The following is a 17,101-nucleotide window of genomic DNA, read 5'->3' on the forward strand; positions in this document are numbered from 1 at the left end:
GAACTGCATACCAGCTTTTCTAGTAGTGCCCATTCCATCTTGTTCTATCACAGTATTGATTTTTTTTTACTTTTTCAAATACTACAGATTGACTTGCCTGTGCAGACAGCCAGCTTTTTATGTTTGATAAAATTTTACTTTGGGTATTTTAGGTAATATAAGTTACAGATACTGCCTGCAATTCTGAAATAACACACTTGAAGCCAATCATTTTAAATTGATTGCTGGTATGTCCCATAATGTGTCTCACATGTAGTTCAGCCAAGTTTCTCACTAATCGTCCTTTCCCATTTACGGATTATGGGATTTCAGAGTTTGGATGCTTGAAAAGAAAGAACAGATGTCAGGCAATTTCTAATTTTAATGAGAAGGGGGTTTGGAAAAAACCCAAACAAACCACAGACATGAAACTCAGAGCAAAATAAGACATTTAGAAGCTAAGAAAAAAATGGAAAACAACAATTTCTACTTTTCTTTGCTTTACTCAGTCCAATCAGAAAAAAAACCATCAATTAAGTCCTTGCAGCAGTACCTCTCCAGGGATTTTGGCCTAGCTTGATGTCATTCCTCAATGCTTATACCAGCTTCTTTTCCACCTCATCAAAAAACCCCTGGTTTAGTTCCTCCAAATGTTCAATAGCCGAACTGCCCAGCAGAGATTTTTGTTCTGTGGTTTTACACTTTTAGCTGATGAAACAATGCTGAGAATCAATGGAACTGCCTGAATCTTGCACTGATCCTCGTGTAGCACTGTGGGTACTATTCATGTTTACTGCTGGTGGTCTCTGAATCCATTGTTTAAGGACAGCTATAAAATACTTCCCAGCTCCTTCCCTCCATTCATCTTCTCTCTTCTTTCCAATAACAAGGTGAGGTTCATGTATGGAGCTCACTGCTTTTGCCAAATGAAAGATTTCATCTTGTGAATGGCTTGTGTGGTTTCTGGACAGCATGCAATGACATATCTTAGGCTTGTAGCATAAGGTTTCAAATAATACTGTTGGTATTTATTGATATTCTTGTAAGCAAAGAAAATACAGTCTAGTTATTGCCATCTTAAGTAATGATTTGGAAAATGAAAGGATAGGAGTTAGCAGTTTTCTCATTTCTGCCTTGTGATTTTCTCTTCAGCTGGTTTCTCTGTTTTGTTTCATTTATCACCATGCTCTTTTACTCAGCTTGCCTTAGTTGGGGAGAACAGGGGGAGGGATATTTTGCCTCAGAAAATGGTTGTTTACTACAATGTGAATAGGTTACTGCTGCAGCTGACTTCACTGTTTCAAGAGCTACTAATTATGCAAGACGCCCTGGAATAATAACATTATAAACCAAAAATGCATGAGGAATGAGAACATGATTGTGTGGTTTATTGTTTTAATCTTTAAAAAGACTTATGAACTGGCAGTTATTTCATTACCAAAGAGAGGTGGAGGAAGGAGACTTTCCAATTCATTTCCATGCCCTGAAAAGTGCTGGTTCACAAACAGATAATTGTGAGAATGGGCACTGTTTTACCTTGCTCGCCAGTTAACTAAGAAGTAGCCTCTAGTTCACAGTGGTCTTCTGTTCTATCTTAATTCTTTGGGTAAAGCATTTTAATATTTTCTGTGCATAGGCTGCAAGTTAATTTCCCATTTAATTTTTCAAAAGAAAGTTTTCGTTAAGAAATTTTGCCTCCTGTAGATGGTATCATATCGATAACCACTTCTCATGCCTTTACCAAAATAACTTTCAAGAAAAGCTTTAGTTACTATGTCATCAACCTTCCCATTTTTGTGAAATGCTGATAGAAAGACAATCCACTGCTTTATTAGTATGCTGCTTGAATTCCAGATTTTTTTTTTAAGTAGAGTGATAATTGGCAACGATAGTCCTTCTTGTATGTATCCTGTCCTCAGCACAAACCTTTCCTGGGTACCAATCTGCTCCTGTTGGTCTGCAGCAGTTCCTGATGCAGACAGAGCCTGGGTATGACCCTGTGCTTAGCAGAAGCTTATGGTGATGGAGACTACTGCCAGATGTCCTGCAAAAATCTGCTGCAGTAGATGAAATGGACATCCTTGGGTCCAAGTAATCTATTAAAAAGGATTATTGGTACAGCATGATCTCTATGAGGGCACACAGATTGCTCTTTTTTAAGAATAAAGTGTATTCCTTAGTACAGTTGCTTTGAACGCTGAGAAAACAGATCTTAAGGCTTACAGTAAAGCAATTGTTTTACGTCTGTGTGTGCATATGTAAGAGTCTTTCTCTGAAGAACCCATACTCTACTTCAGAGGTTCAAGATCTGTCCAAAAGTTTGGTGTTTAGTCCAGATTAACCAAACAAGTGGAAACACTTTTGAATATGTCTATTGAAACAACCATGAAGTACCTTTCCTACTTCTGCTATAACATCACTGTGGGCCATATCCTTGTTTAGCAGCCACCATTGTGGCTGGCCTGTCCTAATCCTTTAATAAGTAGATGAAAAAATGTTGGTCAGCTGTCTGATTTAGTAATGCTATTAGTCAGCAGCTTGTCACTTGCAAGGTTTTACTACATTAACAGCCGTAGAGAAACGGATTTCTTGTGATCAGTATAATTTTGTGTGTCTGTTTGAATTATTTAACACTACTGATAGAGTTCATTTAAAGTAGGAGACTAGGAAATTTCTTTTGACCTTGGCTGTTGTCTGGATTATTTTCCCTCTCATGTCTTACTGTGTTGTGTTATGGTCTATAAATGCGGTATTCCTAAAAAGCATTCAAGAAAAGGTCAAATAACTCCTATCCTTAATGTAATTGCCATTACAGTAATGAATGTAATGACCTCATTTCTTTGCCCTTGTATGGTTAATAAAGAAACAGCAAGGAAATTATCCAGAGCCTGTTCATATGCACATGCAGGAAGATTTCATATTATGTTCTCATGTGAAAGTTGAAACTAGTTTTCTTCTTTTTGAAGATAGCATGTTGAAATGAACATACATGTTTTGATTTCTTAAGCCAATATTTTGCTAGATTAACAAAGAAAGCTAAGCCTAACAAAGATTCTCATGTTTAAAATAGATTTTTGTGTATCAGCAATTTAACAAAAGCCACAGAAGTTTTTCAAAGGTTCTTCAGCAGCAGTTTTGTTAAAATATGGTGGTATTTGATGTGTGACAGAAGGAAGCTGTCCCTAGGTCTTGGATGCTTACATGTCAGAGGCATTAGCTCAATACCACACTTTTTTTCTGTATCTAAGGTGCTGAATAATATACATTTCCTCCATACATTATAAAAATACAAATTTGGACCAAGAAGGATGGTAACTCTCAAAAACAAAGATGGTTTTGCAACGAAACACCCCAAATATCTTGTTTATAACTAAAATTGTTTATAAAATGCCTTCCTGGAGAATTTAAGTCTGTATTTCCAGTTTTATATTGTAACAAGTGTCTCTCACAAGTTCCAGCTGGGAGGCACATTTCCTGGGGAAACTGAGTAGAATGTAGCAGTTAAAAACATACCCTGGAAGGCCAGTCCCAGAACTGTGTGGAATTCAGTTGGAGATTTCCATTGATAATTTGGCCCTACTTTGATCCTCGTTTAGCTTGAGAAATGAGGGAAAGAACCACAGATAACTTCATCTCCTCTGTTGTAGAATACCAGTAATTTTTGTTTACATTTTTTACAAACATAATGATTTCTGAAACAGATTAATTGAAAAAACCAGTATATTGTACTATTCATCACTGCAATTAAAGCATCATTAGTACTATATGCAGACAAGCTCATTATTACAATTCATCAGGAACCAAGGCTGTAGATTTGTTAAATGTTGAGAATTATGAGAAATATCACGCTCTGTATTACTTTAGATGTTTTTTTGTAAATTGCTATTGTAATATCAAGTTGATTGCATGCCTTTTATCAAATGGGCATTTTACATTCATTCAAGTCTTTAAACCTTCTAAGGATTGTGAGATAAAGGATGTAACTAACTAGTTTGATCAAAAAAAAAAGCAAAACTGAAATGCAGGTAAGTCAGAAAGCATGTGATATCAGTTACCTGGGCTAAAAAAGCTGCTATTCAGAACTGGCTGTCAATATTTAACTGTGAAACAGATGAACTAGAAGTGTGTGCTGTAAAGTTGCAGAAGTAGTCTGCTCTGACCCCAGACTGAGCCATGGCTCAGGGAGGCTTTGTCAGTGGGGCTTGCAGGATGCCAAGGCTCAGTGCCAGGCTTCATGCACTGGAGAAGACATCCCTGTTTCCTTTTCCAGTCTTATCTCCATGGATTAATACCTCAGCCTACACACACATTTTATTTTGGGATCTCTGCCTCTCTTTCTCTCTGCCGAACTTCCCCTCTTACGTACATCTGTTGTAGAGAAGTATGTAACCCAACCTATCCCCCAACCCTGAACTCTTCACCCCAAATTCTGTAGAAATCTGCCTTGTCTTGCCACTGCTCCTGCTTGTCCATGAGGAAGTGGTAGTTCTCCAGCACTCCTAAGGCTGGGTTCCTTTAGCAGATGTTCTGAGATGAATATGCTTTGATACTTCCTGGTGATAACTGCCTCTGCAGGTGTTAGCTGAGCTGCCAGAGAAGTTAAACCGGTGGTTTTAATGCCATTCCTATGCAGGTATGAGTGAGTCAGGGAGAGGGAACTACTTTTTTTTGATATATGGATAAGACAAAGCCTTGTTTTTCTTTTTCCCACTCCTGTGTTCTTCAAAGAGTAGTGGAGCTTGCTGTGAAAATATGAAATTCAGATGATATTTAATACAATTACTGCTTGTTCTTTGTTTTGAACCAGCAGAAGAGCAAGTAGACAATACACATAAGTAATTTTTGTAAGAGTTTTTTGAGTTGTTTTATCTGGACAGGATTTGACAATATGTTCTGGGAAAATCCTGAATTATCTGCAAAAACAAAGTCCTCTGGGAAATTTGAGGCTCTTGCTATTTACTTGTTGAAATGTGTATAACTGTCTTACCAGTTATCCTGTGTTATTTTCCTACTTTAGTTTAAACTATCTAACTACCAGTATTTATCTTTGAAACTAGGAGTGCTTAGCTTAAAGACACTCAAGTGCCTTTGTGGTTTTTACCATTAGGCACTTGATTCTCCCAGTAATAAAAACAGGCAACTTGCAATTGGTAAGTATATGTAAAAAATTCAAAGTAGGTCATGTGAATCTATAAACTAAGTCAAAAGTCAAATAATGTGATGAACACCATTTACTAGTTCTTGATTCCAGTGTGTGTTGTGCAGGTACTTTGTTTCACTATGTCCTGGAGTAGGTCAAAGTCTCCCTTGGTTATGTCATCCAGAAAATCTGGGAATCTCTGTTAGATATTTAGTTAGAATTGAGTTAGTAGATCAAATTATGAAGCTCTCTAACAAGTGTAATGAGGAAACCTTAGGTCAAGCTTATAAGTGCTATCAAAATGCTTAATACAGCCAATATCAGTACCTGAGAAATCCTTTTTATAGAAGTGAATTATGTTTCCTGTGTCAGATGTGTATAGTCAGCCCAAGAATGATTTCTTAATATACGTATTCATATAATAGGTTACTACATTTAAAAAGCTAACCAAACAGAGAAGTCTATAAAAATATTGAAAGCAAAAACCATTCTGTCTGCGTTGCAGAACCTGTCTCAAGGTGCTTAGTATGACTCAGTAATGCCTGTTCTTGCTGAGTAAGCATCCTGTGAGAGTCAAGCCCTTGTTCTTCGTGGCAATGCAGCAAGGAGGTAATTCAGCATGATCATTCCCTTGCAGGACAAGACTAACTAGACAGCTGGGCTTATTTCAGGATTGTGCAAAGCATAGGTACTGTGTGAGGCTAGAGAAGAATTGCATTTAAAAATCATCAAACAGAGCAGAACTCACTACTTCAGACTGCTTCATTTTGTTGGTTGAAATATTTTGGAACTTGTTTCCTTTGTAGTATCAAAGTTGTCTTCATTTTGCTGTAAAAATGATGGTCAAATGAAGCAATGGCTTTGAAATTTGTGATAGAGTTATCACCTATTGGCTCTGCTCATTAATTCTTTCCTCACCTCCTGCAGTATTCAAGCACTTTCCCTGAGCTGGAATTCTGCAATTTTTAATTGAGACTTAGAGTTTAGTTGATATCTCCCTATGCTAGCAGATTAATTTGAGACTTGGATTATCTGGGGAAGGGTCTCTGGGAAAGGGCCTGGAGGCTTAAGCTAGCCAGCCTCCTCAAACTGCTGTTCACAGAACCTGCAAGGAAGCTGGGTGCACAGATGTGGGTTAGTGTGGTATGTAAGGGGATCCTGACAGTGCTCTTGGCAGTTTCCCTGTGTGTTTAAGCCCATACTTGCCTGTTATTACTCTTTCTTTTGTCATGGATATGAGCAACACTTGTTTTACCCTTTTTCCTAAAGTATGTGTCCTACAGTGATTATTCCATCTATATTCTTGATACTCAGAGTAATTTTCATCAAGCCTTTGGAATTATTGGCTCTTTTTACTGGAGTGTGAAAATTACCTGGATCCAAACCTCTGTCTTCAGAAGGCAGAAGAAGTTGTTTACATGCTAACTACTGATGCAAGGGAGATATAAAAATTCTCCCAGCTAATTGTAGAGAGCTGATCTTTTGTGTTCTTTGCTCAAGTGCCTGATCCAGTTGAGGCAAAATATTTAGTGAATTTAGCTAGAAATATATGTATTTGTTGTGTAATACGTATTTCTGTTTACAAAAGCCAGTCTGTCAAAGATCAAATCACTTCTCCAAAGCATAGTGAGTTTAGGGGACTTTTATTACAAAAAAAAAATCTCCAGGAAAGAGTGAATTAATTATTTATTTCTATTTAGCATGAGGGTAACAATAATATCCTCAGTTTTCTTTCTTCCCCTTTCTTCAAGTACTGTAGTGGGAAGTGGATTTGTCTATGTTTTCCTAAAGAGGGAGTTCAAAAGGGAACTCCTGACCTGAGTATCATTTACTGGAATATAAAAAATAACCTTAGTAGCATGTAACGATGTAGGAGCTGTCTGTAATTTGTGGTATTTATCCATAAGTATCTGTGTGTACAGTATCATATAAAACTTTCACTTAGTGCACTTTTTCATGAAGTTGTTTTCAGTTCTTCATTGGAGGTGAAGAAAGCTCTCTAATCAAATGTTAGGCAGACAGGAAAGCATTAGCAGCCATGCTCAGAATAATTTTTCTTCTGCAGTTCAGTAAGCTTCTTATTGAACTATTTAGCAGTAGAATGAAAAGCTGTGGAACCTACATTACAGGGGCAGAAACTAACCAGTAATTACATGAGATATTTAAGATTAGTAAGTTAAAACTCTTGTGTTCTTTGCAGGCTGTAGCTGGGGAAGACAAAAGCACATTTGTGTCTTAGAAAATAAAATACCTCTAAGAATCTAGCATTTTGTATTTTTTAATATATTTTTGTGTTATATTTAAGGCTTTATTACTTTGCACCATTGTAGTGAAGCAATAAAGGAAAAAACAGTTTTTAGAATTGGCTTAAACCAAATCTCTGCATAACACTTATGGGAAAAGTGTATTATTTCCTGTGTTGTTCACTGCTGCTCTGTTGATCTTCACTTTTTAAAAATATGTTCCTCTAACGGTTTTGTATCATTTTATGCTACTGTATGGGGATTTAAAAAATTATTTCTCTAAAATTATTTTTCTTTTTTGGAATTGTACTTCTTTATTTATGCCTTGCTGCAATTCTGGATGTGGGAGGTATGTGACAGCATGAAAATCCTGCCTGGGTTTTTAAGCTGTATATCTGAATGGTGCCACCTCAGAGGAAATACCAACATTTAATGTGCTGTCTTCATCCCCGTTGTCAGCTGCTCCTGGGCACTTCCTCCAGGCATTGTGTCCATGTTTGTCCAGAGAAAGAAGACGTTGCTGAGTGGCTCATCCTGGTTTCTGCCCAGCTCAAAGTGGTTTCTGGTTCTCCCTCAGATATGAAGTGTTGCTTGCTTGCATAATTCATTCCTAACTGTGGATCTGACTAGCAAAAGTGAACTTTCCTTCTTTTTAGGGAGTACCTAATTTTTTTAGCTGCACCTAAAATAAGCTGCTCAGTGAGAGAGGCAAAAAAAAAATCAGAACTTTTTTGCTATCAAGAGAATTTCTTAAAACTTGGGATGTTTTAGAGAATTTCAGCAGTTATGCTGACAAAGCCTGTGTTTGGAAGAGTAGGACTTTTTTTTATAGTGCAGTTTTCAATTTACTGTTTCTTATTGAGCACAGTGAAGACATGTAAAAGAACACAGTTTGTGTGCTCTTCCCAAAATAAATGGAAGAAAAACAGTAGGGCTGTATGTGCAATTAAATAGTTTTCTCATTCTTTTTGTAACTCCTTTTAAAAAAAAACAGCAAACAAACCAAACAAACAGCTATTTTAGATATAAAATATGTTTATTTGGTTGCTTGCAGTTTTCTAGGGGAATAAATATATGTTACTAATTTTAAATATTTTCATTAGTAAAGAAACTATTAATAAAATAAAAAGTTTGATTTTTGCTAGCTAAAAAAAAGTGGTAGTTTGTTGTTTGTTTCTCAGGATAATACTCATTCTTCTTTTATTATTTACTAGTTTTTTAAAATCTTCGGAGTGTCCTTACTGGATTATAAAGAAAATAACTTGGAGTCATTTTGAGACTGAAGATGCTTGTATTTGATTGCTTGTATGAAATTGTGTCACAGATTGTGACATGGATCTAGACAGTGTTGGTAAAAGTTTATTACACTTAGTTTTGATAGTACAAATTATTATCTAAGGTCATTCTTCCCTCTGTTTGTTTAAGTAGTTTGCACTTCATTAATGATTTGCTAGAAGCATTGAAAATGAGACTCAGTTAACAAATTGTAAATAATTTACTTTTTCTAATATATTTATAATGTATTGAGCATATTGTCATTTCTAGCAACGCTTCCGTAGCTTTCTCTCTCCACTGGCATCTCCTTCATAGGTGTTTTCCTGAGAAGCTGATGATCCGGCATGGGAGGTGAAGGCTACTAAATTCCCTCTGGGGAGTTCAGGGTGGTTTTTCTTGCAGGCTGGTCTCAGAGCACAGGTGTAGTAGCCAGGGCACTACTCATGGATCAACAGCTGGGCAAGAGGATGCTGCTTTCACACCTCTGGGAGCTTCCTTGGTTATCAGACCTCACCTAGAAGGCAGTGTCCTTCACACAGGCAGGGAGTAAAGGGTGGGAAGAATTCCCTTGTGCAGCAGGCAGTGTGAACAGTTTTGGATCAACCACAATGACTCCTAGCAGTAGCGTTCTCTATGAGGCCACTCTTATGTCTGGCTGGAAAACACATTTTTGTGCACTACCTCCTCTTAAAAAGCAAATCCAGCATTTTCTTGCTGTTTTAATGTATCCTTTTTATTTTTGGGAGGAGGTTCTGAAAACAGTCTGAAAATAGCACAAGGTTTTAACCCAGGCAGCATGTAGCAAGGAAAGATGATTAGAACAGTGGCCCCCGGTGTCAGAGATGATCCAAATCTTCCCTGCTTTGCTGGGTGTTACACGTGCTAAGTATCTTTCTGCAATCTGCATTGGGAACTCCTACCAGAACTGCATGGATTTGTATGGCTGTCCCAGGCTCTGCAATCCCCCACAGGGATTTGGGGGGCTGTACTCACAGTTTGTGTGATACTTGGTTTGGACTTCCCTCTGCACTGCACTGCTGGGCCAGCAGAGGAGCAGCTTGTGCATCCCTGTAGAGCATTGCTGCCCTGCACACGGCTGCAGGCCTCTCATGAGGCTGCACACAGGCAACACCCTTTCCCTTCTGAAACACTTTGAGTGGCAAGATTCAGCTGCCCAGCACTTTCCTTCATTCACCTAGGAGCTTGTACCAGTGTTTGTCCAGAAAGGTTTGTCGATAAGGCATAGGAGCAGTGGTGGAAGGAGTTTATTCGGACTGAGTCCGTTAGTGGTGGCAGCAGGGAGGAGGTGCTGATTCCTTGGCCAGCTGTGCTGCTGCTGCTGGGAGCAGAGATGGACTCTGTGGGACAGGGCTCTCAGGCCATACCCAGGGTCCAAGCTTGGCCCAGGAGGGTTGGCTGTCAGCTTCAGTTTTGTGAATGTCTTATAAGTGTAGTTTGCCTTTTTTGTAAAACAAAGCAATTTAACTGCTTTCAGAAAAGCAGTACGTGCTGCTGCCTGCTTCTGAGGTCAGCATCATCACTTTCATTGATGACACAAACACTAAGAGCAGCACATACTCTGGACCTGTTCTTTTTCCTGCTGGGAATTCTGGAATAAGTGATGTGCATGAACTACCTTAACTGTGATGATTAGATAGCATATTGCTGTGTGACTCATGTTGTTCATTGCTGTTACCATGGCTGTTACAGCTACCTTGTGAGATGTTTATATGAATATTTTTGATCGTATGGAAGCGGTGGTGTTAACAAGTGTTGAGGATCTTTATCTGCATTGTTGAGCTGTGTTTAAAGACAGTGTTTTAAAAATACTGTCTTTGGAAATTCTTCTGATCCATGGGAAATCTCACTTAATAGTTAGAAAGCTGTTTCTGTTTTTCTTATCATGAAGCAGAAGGAAATGTGTTTAGCTGTAGGCACTGCCTCTAAAAGCCACCATCATTTTATTATTTCATCACAAGAATCTAATGTAAATCCTTGTTATCCTTTTTTTTTTTTTTTTTTTTTTTGTTATTGTGTTGGGTTAGGGGGGGATTCTTTGCTTATTTTGAACTCTTACAAACTGTGAAATAGCCATTGTCTTTCAATATATAACACCAGAGGAAATGTACCTCCTCTTTTATACAGAAGTTGAGTACCTATAGCTGTGGCACCTACCTTACATCTGCATAAAAAAACTAGTTTACTAGAAGAAAACTAGATGTTTTTCTATCATTTTGTTGGGTTTTTACTAAGGATTAGTGTAATCATGTCTTCTTCCTGGATTAGGACTTTAAATAGAGATGAACTTTCACATATTAATGCAGCATTTTCATGATGATGGAGATTGTTTTGCAATCCCCAAGTTTCAGCTTTTATTTCCAGTACAAGTAACATTGATCAGACAGGGGGGTTTGGTTTTGCTGTGGTGACAATTTTAAAAGATCTCTTTACCTCTGTTGAAAGTGAACTGATGTTTGAATCATTCATTAAACTTCCTTATTCTGTTCACTTTTAGTTCTTTAACTTTGGTGTTATTTTTTTACAGAAGTTATTTTAATTTGCAATTTAATCTGTGTTCTCAAATCTATTATATTTGTTTTCATTTGCTTTCATTTATAACTGACAACCAGACAGAAAACTTGTAGCATTTGCAGTTTTGGTCTTTCCATGTGTGTGGCTATGTTCAGAAGCAGTACATAAGAAAGATCTGTTGATTTGCAAACTAATCAGGCGTTGGTGTCTGCCATTGTAGAGTGCTCACTTGGCCATGATCGACACCCTCATGATGGCTTACACTGTGGAGATGGTCAGCGTTGAGAAAGTCATCGCATGCACTCAGCAGTATTCAACCTTCTTCCAAGCTACAGAGGTACCCTATGACATTGAGGATGCTGTCATGTACTGGATAAACAAGGTACGAGTGCTGGAAAAGCAAGCTGGGGTTTTCTTTGCTATGTGTATGATTCAATTAGAGATGAGAGCCTAGGATGTGTATTTGTGTATGTAGGTATATCAGGACTGTTCTGATACAGACTGTTCCTACATCTGCTGTTTGTAGAATATAAAAAATTTGCAGAAATAAGTTCAACATGTGTCAACCAAATAAATGGGAAGTCTAAATTAATGCTGGAATATATACTACATATGACATCTCAGGTGTCACTGTCATGTTGAGATGCCACAGTGCCCGCTCAAGGGTCTCTTTTTGGCTCTTGATAAATTGTCATCTCATTGTGTACTTTGTCACAATTTAAACCCAAAGGTATTCTGTTTGTTTGAACACATCTTGCTTGAAGTGATCTACCTTCACTGCATAATCAAATCAAATGACAAGGATACCCTGTTAATCAAATGTGACTGAGCATAATAAGGGAAAGGTTAGTTTGTACAATGTAAAGCTAACAAGCAGTGACCTTAGACTGCATCGAAGACTGACATTTGCTTCAGGGCTATAGTCTAAAATGTTTGGTTTATTTCTTTAGTTCTGTGTTTGTGATTTATAGACCTTTTGAAGAACTTCTAATTTCTGTGACTTGTTTCTTAGAGCAGACAACTGAACGAACTATTTTGTCTCTAGGTAAATGAACATTTGAAAGACATCATGGAGCAGGAACAAAAACTAAAAGAGCATCACAGTGCAGAATCTACAGGAGGTCAAAAGGTAGGTGGAGGAGTTAAAATATTTTAAACAAGAACAAGCATTTATCCATGAACAGACATTGCAGACATTGAGCTTTTAACTGCTTGTTAAAGAAAGCAAAATTGTAGTATTCATTTCATTATTAGTTTTATCACTTCCATGAAAATACACATTTAAAAATAAAACTAGCAGAGTTGTACTTTTTATAGCCATTTGTCCTTTCTGACAAATTAATCTTTAATGGCAGGGAAACATCTGTTACATTAGTGCTAAGGAATTTAAGAATAATGACTACCTTTGAGTGAATTAAAACCCCAGATAGATCTGAGAAAAGACCAGAACTTTTTTTCATCTTTTTTAATAGTTTTTTCCTTGTGTATTGCATGAATGTCAAAAGAGAGATCGGTACATGATATCATGAGAAGGATTGCTCTGGCTATGATCCAAAATAGTGGTTGATTAGAGGTTTTATTATCTGTACAATAAAAACAGATTATGTTTGACTCCCTTTCCTAACAGAACTTTTTTTCTTTTGTTTGCAGAGCTCAGTTAATTAAGTAGCATTATGTGCCCATCAAAATACTTAGGCATAGCAGACAGTTCCAGAGTATGTAAAATTCTTTGCTTCAGAAAGATCCTTTACCCTGTTGTGATATAACTATTACTGAAGAATTGTAATCAGTCTGAACACCTTTTGGTCTTATCCCTGCCCATGAATGCAGAGCAGATTTCCAAGCTGCTGCAAGGCTGTAATTCTGCTTCCCAGCCTGGCCTGTTCTCACCTAAGCTGCTGCCTCCTTTTTCAGTGCCACTCTTTGGGAGTGGCAGGTTACCTGCCAGGATTAGATGCTCAGCTTCAAAAAACATGAGTGTAGTGAATATCTTTGCATTTGTAGGGGTTTTTTAATGTAAGGAATGCCAATGAAGGCTAATGTGACTCAGCAAAAGAAAATGGTCGTTGTTACAATAATAGTGTGACCCTGGTGCGTATACCCTGCCATGGAAAATTTAAACTGCGTTCAGTAGTGATAGTAGCATAGAAATCTGGAGAATAAGATGTCCTTGGCAAGTTCATTTCTCAAATTAAGATAAAACAAAGTAAACAGAGGCCTGGGAGATAACCTGTGTTCCTCTGTCCTCTAGTGGTTTTTCTTTTTCCTGAAAATAATACTAGGATGTTTTATGTGGTTTGTAGGTCACTTGGAAAGATGAGAGCAATTTTGAAAATCAAATCTGCATGAGTGTCTTAGTATGATAAACAAATGTATATCAAAGTGAAAACTATTATCAGAGCAATTACATAAAATTATCTGTATTTGTAAAAATTCAGTAATATTTATTTTCACTTATAGTTTGCAACTTATGTTAGGAGTAAAAGGATAAAATTTTTAGTTTATAATTTATCTTCACTGTCAACATTTTTAAATCAATTATTAAAAGATTTATATAGTCTGTAACTGATCCCATAAATGGACTCAGGGGAATAACACATTTGCCTAAAAAATGGTATTGTGGTGTTTTAGATGATTTGTGAAGCTGTAACAGAACACAAGAGCCCGGTTTTGTTGGCCAAGGTACAAATGCATTGGCAAAATAGCAAAATCATGCAACAGTTGCCATATAATGGAAAAAAACATACATTTAAGGCCCTCTCTTCTGTACACTGAATTTTTTATACTATTATCCCAGATACAAATTATGTTTTTTACCTCACTAGGGATTCAGCTGCATAATTTACATTGTCAAGTAAGGTATTCTGTGCTTGGGGGTTGTATTAGCATGAGGATTATTTAACTCCAGGTTTTCTTTGAGAAACTGTTCAACTGTTGGTTAATTTACTGCTCTGATATCTCAGCTTTTCTTTTAGTCATATGTCTCACAGTATTTCCCAAGTTTCCACTTACTCTTCCTAAAGGTAATAGTCATTGCATGCATGCAAACATCTGAGGTTTAGAAACACTTGAAACATCCCAACTAAACCCTATATTTCCTGACTGAGGATTGTACTGAATGTGGGCTTGACAAGGAAAACTAATGCAGATGCACTGGATGAGTCCATTGCAGCAAATCAAGTTCACCAGCATTTTTAACAGGAGTTTCTGTTAAATTATCATGGGGCTCCTGTCAAGTCTCTCTTCGTGTTCATTCCCAGATGCCCAGGTGTTTTACACTGATTATCTGTCTCCATATTGCATCATGTATTCCTCCTTTAAAAGCACAGAACCACTGATGGTATTGGCAAAGCTGGGAAATAACTGTAGCTGAATTCCTGAATTCCCAAGCTGTAGCAGGTCTTGTAGAAATACATACCTAATTTTTCATTGCATGTTGTGCTTTACTTTAATTATTAGTAACAATAGGTATTCTTAGATTTAAAAAAGGTGAGCAGGGGTGAATTAAATTCTGCCTTTGTATCACCTAAAGCCCTACTACATGATTTTCCATTTTTTAGAAAAATTAAACTCTGCTTGTATATATATGTTTAGCATTTTCTATGCTCGTATTACAGTTATAGCTTAATTATTAATATCTGAATTATTTTATTATTTTCTTTCTTTGATATTTTTAAATTTCTAATTGCTGTTTCTATTTGTTTTTTAAAGCTTAGCATGAAGGGGAACTCGAATTATCCATTGTTCACCTTTTCTGGCTTCCACCATCATTTTCAGCCTGGGGCTTTTTAATTTATGTTCTCCATGTTACCAAGGCATTTAGCAGTTCAAGTGGTGAACTCTATATGAAAATTTAAGAAGCTTTGCTATCTCCCTTTTCTAGACAAAACCTTTGTTTATTTAAGTTTCAGAGTTTCCAAGGTATGGTCAGGTCTTGAACCTGAAATAAATTTAAATTCTGAATGCCCCTTCTGCGGATTAGAGATGGCCAAGCAAACATGGGAAGAATACATCATTTTAGTCAATAGGGAAAGCTCTTCTTTAGGTTTCATTTCTACCCAAGAAGCAGGAAAATTAGGTACCTATAAGGTGAAACAGAGTTTACATGTAAATTTTAAAATAATCAGTTGTGAAAAATAATTTCAGTGTAGCCCTCAAGCATGCCAAAATGTGTTACTGTTTTGTTATAGAACTATGATGACTCTTTTTGCAATGAAGATTAAATTTCTACATTTACAAAAGGTTTAAACATCAAATAGAGATTATTGGATACTACAGATTATAAGATATACCTGTTTTCTATGTCTGGATAGATAAAATCAGTATTAACAGATTATGAGGTTGCTTTTGTTTTCTTTCCCTGTCTTCTGCTACTAGCTGTCTGTAGAAGATAAGAGAGGAAGGAGTGTGTATGATTTTTAGTTCCAGGTAGTACTCTTGGACCTTGATCAGCTGGTGATTTGTGGTAACCTCATTTTTTTCTGGTAGAGTCTCTGCATCTCTTTTCAGAATTAGGATTTCAAGTTTTGTAGTAAATAGCTTTGATTTTCAGGCTTCCACTGAATAATTTGTAGTGAATGTACAGTTGCACTGGTTAAATTGCTGGTTTTCAGTGTAGTTGGAGCTTTTCCAAAAACATGTTGTTCTTTTGTCTACTTCTGTGGTTTAGACTGAATCAGTCTTAACAGATTTAAGTCAAATGCAAATCCTATGAGAGAAACAAATGTAACTTCATTTAAGTACCTGAATTCTTCAAACTTTTTGTAAGATCAGTTTAAACAGTGCAACCTCTTGTGTGAAGGTAAAACACTAACACTGTAGTTCCACTTTCCACTAGAATGTAATGTTTCATAAATCCACACTGCTACCAAAAGCTAACCTGTCAAGAAGGAAAGTTTGCAGCAGACTCAGCTTCTTGATCCAATCAGTGCACAGCTGCATGAACACAAATGATGGTGCAAGGAAGATAGCAGAAACAAGCAGTTAATGAAAGGCATGACTACCGTGTTTTGGCACCATACGATGAGTTTATGTGGAAATAAATTTATCATAGCCATGTTTCAAGCTTTTTGTTGAGGGGGAAAAATCATAGTGTAAAACCATAGGCTCTCAACCTGTAGGACTATTTTGTTCTTTCAGCTTTTTTTTGTTTGGTTGGTTGTTACGTGGGTTTTTATTTAGATTTTGTTGTTGTTATTTTAAACATTGGGAAGAAGTCAGCCAGGATTCTTTGCTTAATTTGTTTCATAGTGACTGATTTTTGTCAAGTTCTAGGGCAAAAAAGTTTATTCTTGCTGATCTGAAGTGACAGTTCAACAGCCACTAAATTCCCAGGTTGTCCAAGAGACTTCAGCTTTTCTTTAATCTCTTTTCCTTTATGTGGCTTAGAAAATGTATACTTATAAATCTTACGGTATGTTTGAATTTAAATTTTAAGTCTTTCACCCCTTGGAAGCAAATTCATAATCATCTCAATCACAGTTTCAACCAAGTGGATAAATAAAAATATATATTGGATTAGTGGTTTTGAGTTGTTACTGTTAGGGAGAGCCGTTCTTCGGAATTGAAATGAATGTGTGCTTTTTTCCAAAGAGTACTTCTTCAGCCTAGCATTAAATAGACATTGGTGGACTTTTTGAGTCCAGGTCTGAAATACACTGCACTTTGACAAATGCAAGGAACAGGAACAATGTTCCTGTCAATGTTGAATAGAATAATAGGCAGCCTAGGTCTGATCTCAGCCAATTTAGCCAAAACTTTGCTTTATGATACGGTTTACAATTCCTGATTGCAGTTGAAAATTAAGATAATTTGTTTTCAAATTTCCATGGTTTTCCATACATTGATTATTTTTCAGTGAGATTAAGAGAAACTGAATCCTGTGTAAAGGGTGTGACAGCAATGTCCAGAGCCACAGCTGACATGCATCTTG

The 17,101-nt window shown here is 36.8% G+C and overlaps 1 protein-coding gene across 4 annotated transcripts in view; it reads left to right on the forward strand.

Moving 5' to 3' along the window:
• Positions 1-17,101, forward strand: part of CAMSAP2 (calmodulin regulated spectrin associated protein family member 2) — an 81,552-nt gene that overhangs the window by 28,662 nt on the left and 35,789 nt on the right. For all 4 annotated transcript variants that reach the window (XM_068199625.1, XM_068199626.1, XM_068199627.1 and 1 more), the window contains exons 3-4: positions 11,390-11,551; positions 12,215-12,298. In XM_068199625.1, the coding sequence (XP_068055726.1) occupies positions 11,390-11,551; positions 12,215-12,298 (246 nt within the window). The remainder of the gene's footprint in view (positions 1-11,389; positions 11,552-12,214; positions 12,299-17,101) is intronic.

Source organism: Anomalospiza imberbis, chromosome 9 (genome assembly GCF_031753505.1).
Source record: "Anomalospiza imberbis isolate Cuckoo-Finch-1a 21T00152 chromosome 9, ASM3175350v1, whole genome shotgun sequence".
Lineage (NCBI taxonomy): Eukaryota > Metazoa > Chordata > Aves > Passeriformes > Viduidae > Anomalospiza > Anomalospiza imberbis.